This window comes from Delphinus delphis, chromosome 11 (genome assembly GCF_949987515.2).
Source record: "Delphinus delphis chromosome 11, mDelDel1.2, whole genome shotgun sequence".
Classification (NCBI taxonomy): Eukaryota; Metazoa; Chordata; class Mammalia; order Artiodactyla; family Delphinidae; genus Delphinus; species Delphinus delphis.
The window spans coordinates 32,989,616-33,011,380 of NC_082693.1; the positions used below are offsets into that span (position 1 = coordinate 32,989,616).

Genomic DNA, 21,765 nt, shown 5'->3' on the forward strand with positions numbered 1-21,765 from the left:
CAGGCCTCTCACCATTGTGGCCTCTCCCGTTGTGGAGCACAGGCTCCGGACGCGCAGGCTCAGCGGCCATGGCTCACGGGCCTAACCGCTCCGCGGCATGTGGGATCTTCCCGGACCGGGGCACGAACCCGTGTCCCCTGCATCGGTAGGCGGACTCTCAACCACTGCGCCACCAGGGAAGCCCTGAAGGCATATATTTTGGATATTAACCCCTTATTGGATATATCATTTGCAAATATCTTCTTTCATTGAGTAGGTTGCCTTTTGCTTTGTTGATTGTTTTATCTGCTGTGCAAAAGCTTTTTAGTTTGATGTAGTCCCATTTGTTTATTTTTCCTTTTGTTTCCCTTGCCTGAGGAGACATATCCAAAGAAATATTGTTAAGACTGATGTCAAAGAGCATACTGCCTGTGTTTTCTTCTAGGAGTTTTATGGTTTCAGATCTACATTTAAGTCTTTAATCCATTTTAATTTTTTTTTTTTTTTGGCTGTGTTGGGTCTTCGTTGCTGTGCGCGGGCTTCCTCTAGTTGTGGCATGCGGGGGGCTACTCTTTGTTGCAGTGCACGGGCTTCTCATTGCGGTGGCTTCTCTTGATGCGGAGCATGGGCTCTAGGCGCACGGGCTTCAGTAGTTGTGGCGCACGGGCTTAGTTGCTCTGTGGCATGTGGGATCTTCTAGGACCAGGGACCCAACCTGTGTCCCCTGCATTGGCAGGCGGATTCTTAACCACTACACCACCAGGGAAGTCCTTGAATTTATTTTTATATGTGGTGTAAGAAAGTGGTCCAGTTTTCCCAACACCAGTTATTGAAGAGTCTGTCTTTTCCCCATTGTATATTCCTGGCTCCTTTGTTCTAAATTAATTGACCACATAAGCATGGGTTTATTTCTGGGCTCTCTATTCTGTTCCATTTATCTATGTATATGTTTTTATGCCAATACCATACATTTTTGACTACTGTAGTTTTGTGGTATCGTTTAAAATCAGGGAGTATGATACCTCAGTTTTGTTCTTTTTTCTTAAAATTGCTCTGGCTATTTGGGCCTTTTGGGTTCCATACAAATCTTAGGGCCATTTGTTCCACTTCTGTGAAAAATGCCTTTGATATTTTGATGGGGTTTGCATTGAATCTGTAGATGCTTTGGGAAGAGTGGACATTTAAACAGTACTAATTCTTCCAGTCCATGAGCATGTTATATCTTTCCATTTATTTGTGTTGTCTTCAATTTCTTTCTTCAGTGTTGTATAGTTTTCAAAGTACAGATCTTTCACCTCCTTGGTTATTTTATTCCTATGTATTTTATTCTTTTTGATGCAGTTGTAAATGGATTGCTTTCTTAATTTCTCTTTCTCATAGTTCATTATTAGTGTATAGAAATGCAACAGATTTCTGTATATTGATTTTGTATCCTGCACCTTTACTGAATTCATTTATTCTAATAATTTTTTGGTCAAGTGCTTAGGGATGTCTATATATACTATCATGTCATCAGCCTATAGTGAGTTTTACTTCTTCCTTTCCAATTTGGGTTTCTTTTATTTCTTTCTCTTGTCTGCCGTGGCTAGGAATTCCAATATGATGTTGAATAAAAGTGGTGATAATGGGCATGCCTGTTTTGTTCCTGATCTTAGAGGTAAAGTTTTCAGCTTTTTACCATTGAGTTATGTTAGTTGTGTGTTTGTCACATGTAGCCTTTATTATGTTGAGGTATATTCTCTTTATACCAACTTTGTTGAGAGTTTTTATCATAACTGGATACCAAATTTTGTCAGGTGCTTTTTCTGCATCTATTGAGATGATCATATGATTTTTTTTTTTTTTTTTTTTTGCGGTACGCAAGCATGTGGGATCTTCCTGGACCGGGGCACGAACCCGTGTCCCTGCATCGGCAGGTGGACTCTCAATCACTGCGCCACCAGGGAAGCCCGATCATATGATTTTTATCCTTTGTTTTGTTTATATGGTGTTTTGATTTGTGGCTGTTGAATCATCCTTCCATCCTGGAATAAATCTCACCAAATTATACCATCTCCTTATAAAAGGTTATGTGTTTCACACAGAGCCATGCATTTGGTGTTGGAGAGGGTGTGGAGAAAAGGGAACCCTCCTACACTGTTGGTGGGAATGTAAATTGGTGCAGCCACTATGGAGAACAGTATGGAGGTTCCTGAAAAAACTAAAAGTAGAGTTGCCATATGATCCTGCAAATCCAGTTGGGCATATATCCAGACAAAACTATAATTCGAAAAGATACATGCACCCCTATGTTCACAGCAGCAATATTTACAATAGCCAAGATGTGGAAACAACCTAAATGTCCATTGACAGAAGAATGGATAAAGATGTGGTACATATATACAATGGAATGTTACTCAGCCATAAGAAAGAATGAAATAATGCCATTTACAGCAACATGGATGGATAGACCTAGAGATTATTATACTAAGTGAAGTAAGTCAGAAAGAGAAAGATATCACTTACATGTGGAATCTAAAATATGACACAAATGAACTTATCTATGAAACAGAAACAGACTCACAGACATAGAGAACAGACTTGTGATTGCCAAGGGGGAGGGGGGTGGGAGAGGGTTGGATTGGTAGTTTGGGACTAGCACATGCAAACAAACTATTATATATAGAATGGATAAACAACAAGGTCCTATTGTATAGCACAGGGAACTATAGTCAACATCCTGTAATAAACCATAATGGAAAAGAAAAATACAATCAGAGGAAAAAAAAAAGCCATGTATTTGGAAAGATGTAGTGATAAAAAATGCAACAATTCCAGAAAGGAATCTGCTTAAAAGACCACATTCTATAAAAGGTGTTGTATTTCTGGTCTGCTTATTCTAGGTACCAGAGCTTAACTAAAATTATTAATTGGTTCCATCTGTAACAGTACCTAAGGATTCTGAAAATTTGGATCTTATGAAAGCAATTTTTAAAATAATTGACAATGGCTAAACCCATCCTGTTGTCTTGGGTTTGCTCTCTGACTGCAGTTGCTTACGTTGTTACTTTAAGTAACAGTGCTTATCAAACTGCTTTCCAAAGAGCCTTTACCCTCCTTCCATGTTTTGCAAGTTACCCGTGAACATTGCTGACTATGGGAAATAGCTTCTTTTTTTTTTATATAATTTTTTTTTTAGATGTTGGGGGTAGGAGTTTATTAATTTATTTATTTTTGCAGTGTTGGGTCTTCGTTTCTGTGCGAGGGCTTTCTCTAGTTGTGGCAAGCGGGGGCCACTCTTCATCGCGGTGCGCGGGCCTCATCGCGGCTCTCTTGTTGCGGAGCACAGGCTCCAGACGCGCAGGCTCAGTAGTTGTGGCGCACGGGCTCACTTGCTCTGCGGCATGTGGGATCTTCCCAGACCAGGGCTCGAACCCCTGTCCCCTGCATTAGCAGGCAGATTCTCAACCACTGCGCCACCAGGGAAGCCCGGGAAATAGCTTTTTTGTTTGGTGCTGCATCTGTTTTCTCTGTGCATCCCGCTCAGCTGCCTCAGTATTCTGCCTTTGACAATGATGAAGGGAGAGCCTAACAGGCTTGACAAGATAAGGAACTTCCACGTTGATTCCAAACTGAACATAAATACCACATTGCATGGGAATATCCATGTGAGTTGGGTCGGACTGACCTACTCATCTTCCAGAATGGGGACTGGGACACAGGACTGGCATATTAGGGCTTTTCTTGGGACTTTTGCTGGAACCGTTGGGGGAGACGAGTTCTCATTCTTAGGATTCCTAGCTTTAGAGATACTGGTGGTCAACCCTGCTATCTCATAAAGCAAGTTTGTGGAAAACAAAGGTAGTACAGAGGAAAGCAGTGGTTAAGAGACAAAGAAAAAGAGATTTGTAATTAGATTTTTAACCCCTTCATCCATTTCTGAAGCTAAATGTCTCAGTTATGTGATCCAGTGATCCTTTACCTCCCCTTTTAAAATCATGCTTCACTCCTCTACAAACAATTGTGCCTAAATTACTGATCTAGCTCTGGTATATTCTATGTAAAGCTTTCAAGTACTTCTCTTTTACTATTTACACGTATTAATGCCTAAATATTTCGTGATCACTGTTGTGTACCACAAATTACACACACTTATGGAATATAAAACAAAGAAATGAATTAACAGTTAATACTTATAATATAAATATGTCCTATTACATGTGGCCATCTGTTTTCTGTGATAATTATAACCAGCAGTTCCAGAATAGGCAGCAGTTTCTGAAAATTATAACCAGCAGTTCCAGAATAGGCACCTAGTCAAAAAAAACCCCAAAATAACAAATGAGTAAATAAATGATTGCAGAGGGAAAGAAAACATATCTTATATCTGGTAGGATGGGCATTCTCTGATTGACAGCTGCTTTTACGTTAGAAATCATCCAGTTTATTACAGGTCCACAGTCCTTTTCCCGGAAACCCAGGGAGTCAGATTTTTAAAGCCAGAATTCTCAGCTCCTCCAAGCTCCTTTCTTTGGTCTAGTCATTTGGATTTCTGCTGTTTGAGGACTTCCTCAAACACTTGTTGATGCTGATATGTCTGTTCATTATTTGAATGTGGAGCACTTAAAAGCTGATCAGAAGCATATACCACCACCACCACCTTGGGTATATCAACTTGAGGGACTTTATTGTTGAACTGACCTATTTTTAGGGCCCAAATTTCCAGTGTCTATGTCTTTTCTCCTGGGAAGGAACGACATCTCCCCCCCCCCCCCCCCCACCAATCCCCTGCTCGAGGTGAAATGAACTTATCTGAGAGTGTTTTGGACATTGGCAGGGGAAGGAGACTGCAGGTATCATGGTTCAGCATGACTGGCGGGTGGCAGGAAGGGTCCTGGTGGCTTAACTGCTCTTTACACAAAAATTTTAACCAGCTATGTTTGTATATTTGTTTGTGTGGTAAAATATACATAAAATTTACCATTTTAGGGCTTCCCTGGTGGTGCAGTGGTTGAGAGTTCGCCTGCCAATGCAGGGGACATGGGTTCGTGCCCCAGTCCGGGAAGATCCCACATGCTGCGGAGCGGCTGGGCCCGTGAGCCATGGCCGCCCGTGAGCCTGCAAGTCCGGAGCCTGTGCTCTGCAAGGGAGAGGCCACAACAGTGAGAGGCCCGCGTACCGCAAAAAAAAAAAAAAAATTACCATTTTAACCGTTTTTAAGTATACAATTCAGTGGCATTAAGTACATTCACAACGCTGTGTAACCACCACCACTGTCTACACCTAAAACATTTTCATCATCCCCAACAAAAATTCTGTACCCATTAAACAATAACACTCCCTTCCCCCTTCCTCCCAGTCCCTGGTAACCTCGATTCTACTCTGTCTCTATCAATTTACCTAATGTAGGTACCTCGTATAAGTAGAATTATACAATATTTGTCTTTTGGTGTTGTTTGTACCTTTTTATTTTTCAGAGAACTCAGGTTAAGTAAATGGCCTCAGGCCATCAACTCTAAGTGGAAACGTGGCCACAGAAACCTAGGTATGTCCGTCAAGAGACTATAGTCTTAACTGCTATGCCATTACTACCTTAGTTGTTGACTTTCCCATCCATATGCATGTATGTATCCATACACAGCAGGTATTTTGCACTTGCCATTAAATCCATAATGTTTTTCCATCCCATTAGGAATTCTCTGAAACATTTTAATGCTTTCTAATAATCATTTTGTATGTATCATGCTTTATCTTTTGTTGATATTTAACTATTTGTGTTCTGAATTTTAAATAACAATATATACCTTTGTACATAAATATTTGTATTTCTGACTAGAACCCTAGGATAAAAGAGAATGTTGTTTCTAGTTCAAACAATAGAACATACTTAATAGTTGATACTTGTTAAATTACCCTTCAGAAATTAGCCAGTATATAATACAAGTATTCTTATGACATCTTCATCACCACTAATTTTTTTAATTAGGTAAAAAAAAAACTGATGTCCTACTAGTTGAATAGACTCTTTGATAAAATATTTTCATTTACTATTTTAAATTTTCTATATATTGTTTATGTCACTAGCTCATTCTCTATTCTGTTTTAAGGTATTCATATAAACTTTTCTGTATTTTGTGGCATGTTTTTTCCCAATTTTTTTCTTTGCTTTAAATTTGATGAATTAATGGGTGAAACAGAAAATAGAGTCCAGCATTCAACCTTTTTGTCTGGTTTCCTCACTGAGATCTAGAAGATATTTTGCTGGTAAGGGGTTAACACTTTCATTGCCTTTATAGTTTTCAAAGTGGAAATATTTTTATTGCTTTTAGCAATTAAGAAACTAATAAATAGATGTTCTTTTAAAAAGCATTCAATAGTACAGAAATAGAGAAAGTAGAAAATTAAAGGCTCCGTAATCCCATTCCCATATATCCATCTGCAAAAGGTATGGGAAGCTTCAGTCATAAATACAAAGAAATATAACATGAAAAAAACCAGGCAATTATTAACTCTAGGAAAAATGTAATCATAGCACACTCATTAGCTCTGAACAGTATTTCAATGGTCCTAAAATAAAAACAATAAAATATGGATTTAACCAAAAATTTTAACGTAGCCATGTTGAGAAGGTGGAGGAGGGCAGAGGGGAGTATAGGAGATTGAAAAGTCTTCTTTCATTCTTTTATGGATTAAGTGGCAGAAATATATGTATTTTATTTAGCAAGATGTATGTACAAGTGAAAAGGCACAAATATAGAAGCTGGCTGTTTTTGGGGAATGGAACTTTGTGCCAAAGGACAAATTACTGCTCTTTGGTTACAAACCTTTGAGAGCTACTCTACTTTAAATTTTATGGGTAATTACAATGTATCCAGATTGGGATAAAGGTAAAAGAAATAAGATGACAAAAACACCTACATTTAAAAATAAAATTCTCTTGAGAAAATTTTATTAACATTAATCACAATAAATCATTCAACCTTTTCAGTCTTTAAGAGGTTTTTGTTTTAAAGATGAAATTTATTTCAAAAGTCTTCAAATAAGCCAATCATGAATAAACTTTTATAATGAACTTCTCAAACAAATCTTTTTACTTATCTACCTTTTTTCTTGGGATGACAATAGCATTATTATGATAGTACTAAGTTTTCTTTTTTATTCAAATGAACTGTTTTCAAGATTAATGATTATTAGCAAATCTTGATGCAAGATAAACATACTTTAAAATTACTTTTCAATTTCCTATGAACTATTTTAAAGTAAAAAACTATTTGGTACTAAGTGTTCTTATGTTCAAATTCTAAAAGTAATCTTTAGTCCCAATGGAACTTGATACTCCAAGATTTAAAAAATTTTTTAATGATATTGACATAATATATATAATTTTAATCACTAAGTTCCTCCTCATCACTGAAATATGTGCTTTTCTTTATCCTTGGGCGTCTTGAATCATCTGATGTTGAGGGACCCCCTGAACTGGGTTTCCATTTTTTTTGTTCTTCTTCAATTTTGGCTTGCTGTAATGTGGTTCAGAAAACAAACAAAACAAAATCAGGAATCTGTTTAATATTATTTACAGTCCATTGATTCAAAACATGGCAAAACATACATCACAAGTGCCAGCACTCTCTACCCTCCTAGCCCGTGCAGACAGTTCTACTCCATTAAGATGCCATTTCCCCTACCCCCAAGTTTTGTCCCAGTCTTACCATGTTAATCAAAATTATTTTAGACAAGTTCTACTAATTAACAGGCATATGAAATGAAGCCTACTTGTCATCCCTGTTGGATGTGGGAATGTTACATAAAATACATTAGTTAACTAAAAGGAAAAAATAAATTGATGTATGCATTTACGATTTATCAACTACATTAAAACAAAATAAGTGGTTATATAAAATCAGGAAGTTATACACCCTTCTTCAAAAAATGTTTCGTATACTTGTATTAGGATATTTAATGGTCAAAAATATGTTTTTGGTTTTGCTTTAAAATGAAGCTTCTTTTAAAACAGTATCTTCGATTTAGTAAAATCTTTTCCATTGGGCTAAATTCACTTGAATCAAATAGTTCTGTTCAATTCTATAATGAAAACAGATTAAGACAGTAAAAGTGTTGTGGGGCCCTCAAAATCTAGAAAGAACCGATAGGCACTTTTCCACCACACTGTTCTAAAGACCTTAAAGAAAAAGCCTATCTCCTAAAGTTTAGGGGCAAAGGGGAAGACAGAGGTTGCCATCAGGAGATGATTAATAAAGTAAGCAAGGAATATAAAACCGTTAACTCAAGGCAGCTATGGCATGGTACCTTAGAAAAGAACTATTTAGTACCTGGAAAGCTATGGCCTGACTGAGGCTGTCAAGAGCAGGATCTTCCCCTTCATCATCACTTTCTTCTACTTCTTCACTAAATTATTAAAAAAAAAATCAGAATGCACTTAAAAAATCAGAATGCACTTAGGAAAAAGACAGAAGCTACACAATAATGCATTTGCTAAGAGTGGCTATACATACATTTCTTCCTCTGGTTCAGGAATTTTCTTTTTTTTCTTTTTCTCTTTCTTCTTTGGAGGTTCACGTTCTCCAAGCATATTTTTAGGACAGGCATAACTTAAGTGTCCACTTTCCTTTTGTTTCCCATTAAAAAGGAAAGGAGAAATATTAAATTTGTTGTGTTATTAACAGAAACTAGGTGGTTCCTTAAGACTAAAATGTTTTATAACTTAAGAAAGAATATTGTCACACAGGGGCCTCCCTGGTGGCACAGTGGTTAAGAATCCACCTGCCAGTGCAGGGGACACGGGTTTGAGCCCTGGTCTGGGAAGATCCCACATGCTGCAGAGCAACTAAGCCCGTGCACCACAGCTACTGAGCCCGCGAGCCACAACTACTGAGCCTGCGAGCCACAAATACTGAAGCCCGTGTGCCTAGAGCCCATGCTCCACAACAAGAAGCCACTGCAATGAGAAGCCCGCGCACCACAACGAAGAGTAGCCCCTGCTCGCCACAACTAGAGAAAGCCCGCGCACAGCAACAAAGACCCAACACAGCCAAAAATAAATACATAAATTAATTAATTAATTTAAAAAAAGAATATTGTCACACAGGGAATATACACAAAGAAATTAAAACCCATTACTTTAATATTTAGAAGGAAGAGATTATGATATTATAACTCCCAATAAGGAAGTGTTCTAGTCGTTTCACTAAGAGTAAAAGAAGTTTTCTTCCTTCAAACATTTTAAATCTGAAGATTCAGGATATAAAATAATTCAAAATTTAAATGGACCATCTACCTTAGTTGTAAAAATTTTAAGTTATTATGATAAAATTGGGACAAAACTATTCCTAACTTCCAAGATGTTGCTGAACATTTTCTTTTAAAAACAAATGGAAAATTTAAAGTCTTCCTCACTTTTCCTATCAATTAATTTCATTTTGCTTCTTTCATATCTAGACTACACCTGCACTGTCCACTTATGGTAGCCACTAGCTATAATTCTCTTGTGGTTACTGAGAACCTGTCTGAATTGATACATACTGGATTGTGAAGGCAGTATGAAAAAAGAATGTAAAATATTATAATTAAAAAAATTTTAATTCCATAATTCAAATGAAAATATTTTGAATTAAAATATATTAAGTTTTTACCCTGTTTACTTTTTTTAATGTGGCTATTAGAACATTTATAATTAAATCTGTGGCTTGCATATGTTTGTATTTGACAGTGCTGGACTAGCCATAACATTATAATGAGCCATAACATGGTTTGAGTTGTAAAATGAGACAATGAATCTGTGTATTAGCTTACCAAAATACCTTTAGAAGTAATATGTGAGAATGAGGGTGTGCGGAGAGGCTGAGCCAGGATTAGAACAACAGAAGAGAAAAATAATCATGCTTTTCAAGTATATTTTACAAAGCATCAAATAGACTGTGTATTTTGTATACCTGGGGACACGGCTGAACCCAAGAGGTGTTATTGTTAATGAACTGCTGAGAGGATGTACTTAGAGAACCATTTTTCAAATTGTTTTTGGAATAACGGTATACCAAAAACTGTTAACATATGCCATACAAAAAAAAAAAATTGGGGCAGGGGTTTAATAGTGAAATAGCTTTGGGAAAAATCAGGCTAAAATAAACGTAAACAGATTTTTGTGGGGGGATGTTTTAAGAAATATTATAATGTACTAAGTATAATATGACAAATCTATGGATCCATAAACCAAAAAGACAGATTAACAGATTCATCCAGGAGTTCTTAGATAATTTAATATTTACTGTGAATATGTGGATATATACTTATTTATCTGACCATAACAACTCCACCCTCCTTTCCTTTCTTTTTTTTCTTTTTTATGATGGACTCTGGAACACAGGTTTTGAAACATTAACTTAGGTGTCAGAATCATAAAAATTTACAGAATGTACCCAGTGCCTTGCTTGCTTTCTCTTTCCGTCCATCCATCCATCTGTCTATTCACCCACCCATCTGTCTGTATATGTATATATTTTTGAGGGGGAGTGAGTGGCACTGGGGAAAGGACCCCAACACATTTCCTTCTATTTTCCATATGATCATGTAGCCAGGACAATGTCTCTCAGTAATCTACTCTTCAGTAGAAAGCTCCCCATTAACCTCTGGATCCTGCTTTTTAGTATACATAAAGACATTTTAGAAATAGGCAGCAACAGACCCAGACTGAAATTCTCTTGATACAATTATGGGCCTTGGGCAACGTTGTGTTGTGGCTATACATCTCTCCTAATCACCCAAAGTTTAAATGGATAACAACAGATGATGAGAACTAGATAAGAAAATCTGGGTATAGTTCAGCTCCTGAACTATCAGCAGTACAAATAGGGGGGAAAACTTCAAAACAATATCCCATAGAGGATGGGTCATATCATAATGTTTTTACTGATTTGTGATACTTAATCATTTATGGGTCACTAAAATCATTTATGGGTCACTAAAATCTTTCAGACAATAATGTAAGTAATTAGTCTTAAACTTTTTAATCTAACAACTTTCAAAGGTTTGGAAACTGGAGAAAATACCACCCTATATTACCCAACTCAGGTTAACTTTACATACGACATTTCAATTGAGTTTACTTACATGAGTCTAGAGTCCCAAAGTAAAACTTTCATAACCTGATTTTAGCCATCCAGAAGTCTTGGAGAACACAAACAAAACACTGATGTGAAAAATACCTTCAAGTAAACTATGGAAAATTATACTGTTTTAGGTTTACTCACCCCACATTCATAACACTTAGATTTATCAAAGTAGTTTCGTCTTCGGATGAACTCAGCTGCTCTTCCATTGTCAATAGCAATGCTTGCTTTTATCACTCTACCGAATAACTAGAACAGAGAAAAATGCACATGCAATAGGATGTATTTCACTGAAACCTAAAACTACAGTTATTGGATCCCATTTCCTCAAACCTTCAATTCCATTTTATTTTTTAGATTATTTTAGCAATTGCCCACTTAGGTGTGACAAATTCTTTCCTGTAGAATAGACTTTTATTCCTTATATTCTACCAGTGTTTTGGGAACCCAGTACAGTTTTGACCTCTATTCTGTACGTTAAATACCCTCAGGACCTACTGATATCCATCAGACTTGACTATCCCCTCATCCCCACATTTTTAGCCTGGATAAGCACAAAGGCTTTTGGTTAAAAACCTTGTTGGGAATGAATGGCTTACCTGTTTGTTGTTTATTGCCCTGGTACAGCTTTGTGCAGAGTCTTTATCCAAAAATAAAATAAATGCAACCCCTTTACTCTTCCTGGTATCTTTATCTTTCATTATAGTAACCCTTAAAGCATAAACAAATAGCCAGTTAAAAATAATAAGGCAGCATAAACAACATATATGAATAAATACTTGAAAAACTCAAGTGGTCAAAAAGGGTTAATAAAACATTTATAGAGTAAGCAAGGAAATTAATATATTTGACAAATAGCTAACTCTTCAAAGTCATGGGATATCAAGAAGAATGGAAATGGGAAAGTGTGATACTGATTTCACACAAGTGAACACAGCTATGATTAGGAGTATCTGATAAATCTAACATTAATCAGAGTTGAAGGATGAAGAGATTAGAGACAATGGAATCTTGAGGAGTAAGCATAATTCCTCTTCTCTACTGACTCCCTCACTCTGCAGGAAAAAACAAAACAAAACAAAACTGAGATGTTCTCTTCTACCCAAAAAGTAAAGTGATTTACTCAAATTATTTTTTTCTAGGTGTTAGAACATAACTATAATCTTAATATTCTTTTAAGGAATCTCCACTTCTGTGCTTCTTAGCCATACTACCCAAGGTACGTAAGTGGTAGGGATGGTCGTAAGAGCACAGAGCCTGTTCTTTTTCCTGATGCTTTACCCATCCCTAGTCCTGTGGTCCTCGCTCATCATATGTCATTAAATACAGTTTAAGAAAATATTCAACAGGGCTCTTGGAACATCTTGCTATGTCAGAAAGGAAGTACTGGGGCTTCCCTGGTGGCACAGTGGTTGGCACAGTGCTCATGTTGGGAACACGGGTTCAAGCCCTGGTCCGGGAGGATCCCACATGCCGCGGAGCGGCTAAGCCCGTGCGCCACAACTACTGAGCCTGCGCTCTAGAGCCCATGAGCCTCAACTACTGAGGCCCACACGCCTAGAGCCCGTGCTCTGCAACAAGAGAAGCCACTGCAATGAGAAGCCTGCGTACTGCAACAAAGAGTAGCCCCCGCTCGCCGCAACTAGAGAAAGCCCGCGTGCAACAACAAAGACCCAACTCAGCCAAAAATAAATAAATTAATTAATTAAAAAAAAAAAAGAAAGGGAGTACTTGAAAAAAATAGTAACGATGGGGCATGGCACAAGAACAGAGAAGCCAGTTGGAGGGAGCACCGATTGGCCAAATCTAGGACAGTCTGAGTACCAAAATAATTAAATACAGTAATGAATTATAAACCACATAAAAAAGGAATTCATAAGTCCATACTGATAATAAATAAAAGGGGGAGAAAGGAGAGCTACTGAATGCCAAAGGATGACTGGTGAATGTATAGGGAGTGCTAGAGTTGGAAAATCACCATTTGAAACAATCATGGTACTGGATCAGTCAAGAATTATCAACAAATGCTATGTCTAAAATGAAATTTTTATGTGTAATAGGATGTTTGCATTGTCTCAAGAGTGTCTCCCACTGACTGCTTCTTAGTTGCAAAAGGGAAAAAAAGTAATTATACAGTGGAGAAGTTGGTTAATGTCTTGACTGGGTGATCAAAATTAATATCACTAATGAGGGACAGATGCATGCTGTATGAATCCAGATGTGACACCCTCAGAACACATCACCTATAGAGTATAACACTCAAGAATACATAACCACCACATAATCATGAGGCAACATCAGGAAAACACAAAATGAGGGGGAAAAAAGATGGGTTAGAGCTATATTATTTATAAATGTTCCAGATTAAAGGAGGCTAAAAAGATAGGACAGTTAAAATAACACCTAACTCTAGACTGGATTCTGTACTAGAGACAAAAAATTCTATGTGGGACATTATTGGGTCAAGTGACAAAACTGGAACATGGATGACTGATTCAACAAAAGTACTGCATCAGGATAAATTTATGAGTTTGGTAACTGTACCGTGGTTATATAACATATAACGCTATTGTATTTGTAGGAAATACACACTGAAGTATTTAGGAGTAAAGGGTGATGATGTTTATAACAGCCTCAAATGACTCACAAAAACAAATTGTGTGTATGTATACACATAGATATATATAAACATACTCATATAGGTGTGTGTGTGTATACACACACACACACACACATACATGCACACACGTTGGGGAGAGAGTGCAAATGATAAAGTAAATGGGGATAAAATGTTAATAAGTCAATCTGGGCAAGGGATATTTTGATGTTCTTTGTACTATTTTTGTAACTTATAAATTTGAAATTATTTCCAAATAGCAAAAAAAGAGACAAAGCTCTAAGACAAAGCTTAATAATTTTCTAAAAACTGAATTAACAGGAAAACAGACAAGAGAACATGAATGAATAAATAAACAGAAATTTGATTTAGTATTACGTTTCACATATTAAAATTTATTTTATTTGGATGTCGGATTAGGTACCTATAGAGTCATTGGAATGAAATTGGTAAAAAGATGCCATGATATTAAGAAAAGTGATGTCTTATTAAAAAAAATATAAGTTACAATAATTTAGGGAAAAATGGGCAACTAAAATGGTTTACTTTCTCAAAAGGCTGCATCTGTTTATTCACTGGGCTTAGAAGGAAGGAAGAGAAGTCAAGCACTTGATGCAGCTCAAGTTTAGGCTGGTTTTCTTCAAAGCCACACCAGTTAGCATAAACAGGAAAGTTTTTAACCAATTTTGAAAGAAGTATAAAGTAAGATAGTTACTTTAACTTTTTAAAAATTTTATAATGTTTGTGATGGTCAGTTAAAGTCATAAATCATTTTTTTTGAAAGTACTATTTGGAAGTGTTAGCTTTCTAAGTCATACTCAGTTAATGACCTCTTTCATCTGTCCTCTCTTTTCCATTCCCACTGCTTTTTTTCCTGTCCACGGTGGCATTACTGTTTCCATAATCTATTCTTACTGGTTCCCTTGGTGTTAAGTTATGCTCACATGCTAGTGGAAAAGTCTTCTACTTGAGGAATAAATAAAATCACTTATTCCTTTGCTCAAAAATCTTTGGTTCTTCAAGTTGCCTATTCTTTGGTCCAGCAATCAATATCCTTCATGATTATGGCTCCCATTCCCTCATCTTTCACTGCTCCTCACTTGCAAACTATGAGGTCTAGCCACAAGAAGGCACTCAGTGTTCATGAAGCATGGCCTGAACTTCCCCTAAACTGGTGCCTCTGTTCATATGGCTTCTATCCGCTTTCAAATCTCAATGTTTTGCCCATTAAAATTTCACTCCTTCTTCAGGGTTCAAAATGTATCAGTTCTTAACTGGAAATAATTTCTTCTCCTTTCTTTTCTGCTTGTCTCCACTGAAATCTCTGTATAAACAATGCCTCATCTCCCCTATTCAAAAAATTTATTTTTGCAGTAATAACAAATCTTTATGTTTGGATACATGTGATGGAATTTTTACTCTATTATTTGCCAGGCACCTCTCTAAGCTTTATCTATAAAATGTTCCTTTCATCTCACCTATTTTGATATAAAAATCTTCTTTAAGGTTGTCTCTGTAACCCCTATTAATCCTACCTCAATATGTTAAAACAAAAAGACAGATACAAATGGGAAAGCAGTTTCTCAAAAGCGTGCATCCATTTGTTTGTTCATGTGGCCATTCAGTCTTTCCATTAGCCTCAAGCACAGGTACTAAGCACTGGCAGTAGGATGGGTTTTTATCCTCAGGAAAAGGCTTACAGTCTAGAGGTGGAGAAAGACCTATAAACCAATTAAAATACATTACTTTGATAGAGGTACCTTCTACGGTAACAGAAAAATAATTACATCAAGGATTTAAAAAGACAAACCTAGGATGATTCCCATGTCTCCAGCATGGGAAAAAAGCTAGACAGTGGTACCATTTCCTGATATAAGGTAGATGATGTACTCATTTAAGCACATGAAGTGAAGCAGACACTATTCTGGGAAACCTGGGTGTCATCCATAACACCTCCTTCTCGCTCACCCAACCCTTACATACAAAGTAAGTATATCATTAAGTATTACCCATTTTCCTGCCTAATGATCTCTCAAATCTGACCACTCTTTACCTCTCTACCTGTATCATCTTAGTCCAAATTTCTCCCCTGGGCTATTGTTATATCTTTTGACTGGTCTCCCTGCACCTGCTCTTGTTCCCCTCCAATCCAATATCTACACTGAAGCTGGATGGAATAAGCTTCTAAAAATTCAAATCATGTCACTCCCTCATTTAAAATTATTTAATGGATTCTTGGTACCCTTAGAGGAACCTGCTTCCATCTCTGGACCTGTCTTGTGCTTTCTCCCTCTTGCTCACTCATCTCAAGTCACACTGGCCTTCTTTCTGTTTCTTGATCTCGCTTTATTTTCTCTTGCCACAGGGCCTTTGCACAAGCAAGTCCCTCTACCTGAAATGTTCCTCCCATTCTTTTAACCTACTTAACTCTTACTCAGCCTCTAGGTTTCAACTCAAAGGATAATGACTTAGGTAAATCTACCCTGACTCTCTAGACTAGATCAGGTCTTCCCTGTTTACAGGTGCTTATAACTCTGTGGCTAACTTCATAGCATTCTCATGGCTTATAATTATGTATTTGTACGGAAATTCATTCAGCGATTCTGACAGGGAAAAATCAAGAAAAGGTAAAGGTTAAAGGAATAGGCTGGAATCAAACTATTGGATTCAAACCTTGGCTCCACTGCTAACCAGCAATATGATTTTAGGTTTACTGTGTGCTTCAGTTTTGTCATTTATAATATCAGGATAATAACAGTAGCTACCTTAAAAGGTAGTTGTGAGACTTTAATGAGATAATTTATGTAAAGATATTAGAACAATGCATAGCGTATTTATGTATTCATTGTTACGTATCATCATTATTAGTGTTCTGATTGATAATGATCACTGTTTGAAATTCTGAAGACCTAGTAGCATTTTTGATTATTTTTTAATAGAGAAGTAAGTTTAAAAGAAGTTAACCTCAGGATGCACATGAACTTCAACTGTTTAACATTCATTTATCAAAGCTAAAAGAAAAACAACTAGGCAAGATAAATATGCTCTAAATTCTTGGGATTTTAAATATGACTTTAAATTTATACCAGAACATATTATTAGTTGTAAGATAGAATAACACTATCTTGCTTTTACTTTACACTCTCATTAACCCTGCATTGTTCAGGAGTCAACTGTGTTTGTTTTTATATTCTATTTGTTTGACAAATAATAATCCATTTATAGTATACTTGATAACACACCTCCTAGTACCTAAAATATATATTTAATCTGAGCCTTTCACTTATGTCTTATATTGGATAACAGGATCAGTTTTAGTTCTTAGTAATATAGTACAAAATTATATTATTTAAATAAATTAGGCCGTATAAAGGAATACCATGAAATCACTAAATACAAGGATGTATCTATATGGTACATGGAAAAATATTTACAATATAATGTCAAGTTAAAAAAAAGACAACAAAATTGCATGTATAGAATTGTCTTTTAAAACTTGTCTATAGATATTTATGTATATTAAAAAATTACTGAAATATATATAAAATGTTAACAGTAGTATTTTTATTTCTTTTTTATATCAAATATGTTTTATAAAAAATAGTAAATCTACTTCCATTAAGAAAATAATGGAGAAGTAAATTCTGATAGACTTTTAAATGAAGTTTCAAAATCTGATATACTTACTTTACAACTTTGCCATACTTGGAAAATATCTGAAACAAAAGACCACATAATAATTTGCAATTTAATTTAAAATCATAAAAGAACATTAAATTTTCAGGCTGTATATACTGACCACATTGTTTGTTGTAGTTTATGAAAATTTTTAGCCTCTGGTCTATAAGGCAAGCCCTCGAAGATATATTTTTTTAGTGACTAGCATAATCCTCTTTTTTGGCTACTGGTGTCACAGGTATTTGCCTTAGTTCCTAAACTTCTGACAAAAGAGTGCATACAGAGGAAAAAACCCACTATTCATGTGTGGTAGATTGAAGGCACACACATTGCACAGCTGAGTGTTCCTGTGGTATATCCATGACAACTATCAACCCCACCATAGCTCCAGAGAAACCCTGTGCTTCAGCTATCAATGTTGTGGAATATCACTGTTCCTGGCCTACCCCCCAGCCCCCCACTCCATCAAGCAATCACTATGTCAGAAGACAAATCCTTACATAGACTGTTCATAAAACAAAAAAGCTTCTATAATGAAAAATCCATTCCCATCAGTCTCCTTCTGCCCACCCTAATATGTTGGTGGTACTTTACAGTTGGCCCTTTCTTCTCTTTTACATCTACATCTTCACTCTAAGCAATCTTATCTACTTCTACTGTTTCAGCCGGTCCTATTTATTATATAATGCTTGGTACAAAAGTCTTTCAGAATACATTAATGTATGTAATCAGTAATAATAAATGCTTGAGTTCTATAAGTTGTGTAACCATGGAACATAGTATAACTGGATTGCAGTGTTAGTAATACTGAATTCTGAAGACCAAAAAGACAGTTTTCTCTCTTTTCTTTTTTTTTTTTTGTGGTTTGCCTTTCATTTTCTTTCTTTTTTTAAAAAAATTTACTTTATTGCAGTATAGTTGATTTACAATGTTGTGTTAGTTTCTGGTGTACAGCAAAGTGTATATGTATATATACACACATATACATGTATATACATATATATATATATACACATACTCTTTTTCATATTTTTTCCATTATGGTTTATTACAGAATATTGAATACAGTTCCCTGTGCCATACAGTAGGACCTTGTTGTTTATCCATTCTGTATATAATAGTTTGCATCTGCTAATCCCAAACTCCCAATCCATCCCTTCCCCACCACTCCTCCCCCTTGGCAACCACAAGTCTGTTTTCTATGGCTGTGAGTCTGTTTCCATTTTGTAGATAAGTTCATTTGTGTCATATTTTAGATTCCATATATAAGTGATATCATACAGTATTTGTCTCTCTTTCTCACTTACTTTACCTAGTATGATAATCTCTGGGTCCATACATGTTGCTGCAAATGGCAGTATTTCATTCTTTTCTATGGCTGAGTAGTATTCCATTGTGTGTGTGTGTGTGTGTGTATGTATGTATATCTATCTCACATCATCTTTATCCATTCATCTGTTGATGGACATATAGGTTATTTCCATGTCTTGGCTATTGTGAATAGTGCTGCTATGAACACAGAGGTGCATGTCTCGTTTCAAATTATAGTTTTTTCTGGACATATGCCCAGCACTGGGATTGCAGGATCATATGGCAACTCTACTTTTAGTTTTTTGAGAAACCTCCATATTGTTTTCTGTAGTGATTGCACCAATTTACATTCCCACCAACAACGTAGGAGGGTTCCCTTTTCTCCACACCCTCTCCAGCATTTATTGTTTGTGGACTTTTTAACGATGGTCATTCTGACCAGTGTGGGGTGGTACCTCCTTGTAGTTCTGATTTGCATTTCTCTAATAATTAGCTATGTTTAGCATCTTTTCATGTGCCTATTGGCCATCTGTATGAAAGACAGTTTTCTACGTAACATTTCTAATGGCTTCTCATTTCATTCAGAGTTCTTACCATTATCTATGCAAGCCCTATAAGGCACCCCTGAATGGGCTTACCTCTGATTGCCCCTCCTCTTCTCTCCACTTTATTTACTCTGTCTGCCTGAAATGCTTGTCCCCCTTAGACATCTGCATAGCTGCCTCTTACTTCCTTCATGTCTTAATCGAAAGTCACCTTCCTAAAGTAAAATTTCACTATTTAATAACCCTCCTTTCCTGCTTTATTTTTTCTCCTTAGCACCTAATACCTTAGTATTAACTTAGTATCTAACAAATAACATCATTTAAATTTTTTATATTTCAAATTGTTTCTCTATCTTGCTACATTGTGAGTGCCGAAAGGGATTTTCACCTTTTTGTTCACTGATGTGCACCTAGTACTTGTAAGTGGTCCTTGGCATATAGTAAGTGTTCAATAAAAAGATATGTCTCTATTTGGATACAAGGAAGGACAATAAAGTTTGTTTTCTTCTCTGTTCGAGACTCAAGCTATGTTAATTAATTAATCGAGTACTATGTATCACCTATGCAGCATCTCTCTACTGTACTTAACATCTACCCAAAGTAGCAGAGAAAAGCGGGCACACTTGTAGATACGACTCATGTCATTCCTTCCAGTCCCTCTCAACCACCCATCTGCAGGACAGGCACAGAAGGAAATTTTGTTCTCTGTAAGGTAACAAGGTGAAAGAAGATGTTGGAAGGGATTTTTTTCTCCTCCAGTCACCCCTATCCTGAACTGAAAACAAACTTTATTAAACTGTTAAGTTTTCGCCACATATATAAATTAAGATATACTTTCAGGATTGGAGGATTAGGAAAGGGATCTGTTTTGCTTCCATCAGCCCTTCCTCCAAAACCTCCACCCCACTACCAGTTTCAAAAGCCAAGTAAGCAAGGAGGAAAAATCAGCATCATTATGCTAGTAGTGGCTTCTGTGTTTATAAAAAACTTGTTATCCTCTATAAAGCACTGGGAATTCTCTTTGGAAATTACAAGTGTCTAATTTTTTCACTTACTTATGTTTACCATACAGGTCTTTGGTATTAATGATTTAAGTGCATTGTAATGTATTTATTATGAATTTTGCCTAAGAGAACTGTTTGCTTAAGCTACATTTGTATCTCAAATAGAGAATTCAGTGGATAACAATATTAATACAAAAACTTACCCGGTATAAGTCATTGTTGGTCAGGGAAAAGGGCAGGTTGGATACATACACTGTGCTTTTACTTGGGGCCAATCCACCACTCATTTCTAAAAAACAAACAAACAAACCCAGAAGCAATTTAAACCAGGTATTCTTCATTCCAAGTAAAACCAATACTATAGGTAAGTGACAAATTTATATACTTTCCGTCTTAGTAATACTCAGGAACATTGACTCCAGCTGGGTCAATTAAGGGATTCCTTTTCTCCAGACACCACTGAAAAGAGTTTTCTGGTCCTTCTTTCAAGTAGATTCTTTACACTAACCCCTTTCAGTGATGGAATATGGCGTGAATGGAGAGGTGGGTTTCAAACAGATGAAGGAAAAACTCTGAGGCTACTCTTAACCTCCCCTCAGGCTGAGAGCAAGAAAGTGCTTTCACATATACCTAATACCCTGCCTACCCACGTGAGAAAGAGCCTGGGAGCTCAGAAAGAAACTTAGCTGTTGATTTTCACTAATTTGCCTGGGTAACTTTTTGGTTGTCTTAATATTTTTCTCTGGAGCGGTGCTAAGAGGAAATTTTAGCCTCACATTTTGACGATGTAAATAAAGTTCTTTCAAATCTCTAATTTTGCATATTATTGCTAAATTATGAAATGATACATTTCATTATTGGAATAGTTTTCAGGGCCCTGAAGGGTATTGACCTGTATATGTATTTTTCAGTTTACAAATATAATCTGTAATTCATTTTCATACCGTATATTGCAAAGTCAGAAAATTATCTCTGAAAGTTATATTAGACTCAATCAACCAAGTTCAAATTTTCGATTTAAAATGTGTGTGTGGTGTATTTACAATCACAAATGTCAAAATATTGATTCTAAGGCGTGCCAGTTCGCGATGTAATGGGAAAACCGCTTGATACTTGGGATGTTTTGGGGGACAACTTCATCGACAGGTCGCTTTTTAAAAGCTTCCAACTGAAACTCTTCACACGTTAGCCATTCTGGTGAGAATGCGAGGGCAGGGAAAAGTGAAGGTCTTGGAATAAAAAGGGTGGCGGGAGAGAGGGTCAAATGTTTCCGGCAGCTGGGTCTGGGGAGGAGCCCGCAGGGAGAAAGGCCGCAGTTGGGTAGGCGTTTACCTTCAGGTGGGGCAGGCCCGGGAGACTAGAAGAGCGCGAGCCCTCAGCTCGCTCGGGGCTCAACCCCGACAGTTCGTCGCCCCTTGCAGCTGCCTTGGCATCACGGGTCCTGGGAAGGGTCAGGAGCCGGCGACAAGAAGTTAGCAGCAGTGCCTCTTCCAGGATGTCCTTTGACCCAAGCCCCGGAGGCGGGTCTA

General features: G+C 36.7%; 1 protein-coding gene across 2 annotated transcripts; it reads right to left on the reverse strand.

Moving 5' to 3' along the window:
• Positions 1-2,642: 2,642 nt before the first annotated feature.
• On the reverse strand, positions 2,643-21,762 carry ZCRB1 (zinc finger CCHC-type and RNA binding motif containing 1). 2 transcript variants are annotated; one of them, XM_060024599.1, is made up of 9 exons: positions 21,569-21,762; positions 20,440-20,525; positions 17,386-17,414; positions 11,681-11,792; positions 11,223-11,330; positions 8,472-8,584; positions 8,289-8,364; positions 4,940-5,098; positions 2,643-4,271 (listed from the first exon to the last, which is right to left on the reverse strand). In XM_060024599.1, exons 2-9 carry the CDS (start codon positions 20,521-20,523, stop codon positions 4,203-4,205), a joined length of 750 nt encoding a protein of 249 aa, XP_059880582.1. In that variant the 5' UTR covers positions 20,524-20,525; positions 21,569-21,762; the 3' UTR covers positions 2,643-4,202. The 2 variants fall into 2 exon arrangements, with proteins under 2 accessions (XP_059880582.1, XP_059880584.1); XM_060024601.1 differs by lacking the exons at positions 2,643-4,271; positions 4,940-5,098 and adding an exon at positions 5,120-7,475.
• Between the last annotated feature and the right edge of the window lie 3 nt (positions 21,763-21,765).

Coding starts and splice junctions, on each gene's coding strand:
- ZCRB1 (XM_060024599.1), bottom strand. CDS start 20,523: ATGAGTGGTGGATTGGCCCCAAGTAAAAGCACAGTGTATGTATCCAAC. Junction 17,415..20,439: donor CCAACAATGACTTATACCGG/GTAAGTTTTTGT, acceptor CTTTTGTTTCAG/ATATTTTCCAAGTATGGCAA. Junction 11,331..11,680: donor GGGCAATAAACAACAAACAG/GTAAGCCATTCA, acceptor TCTCTGTTCTAG/TTATTCGGTAGAGTGATAAA.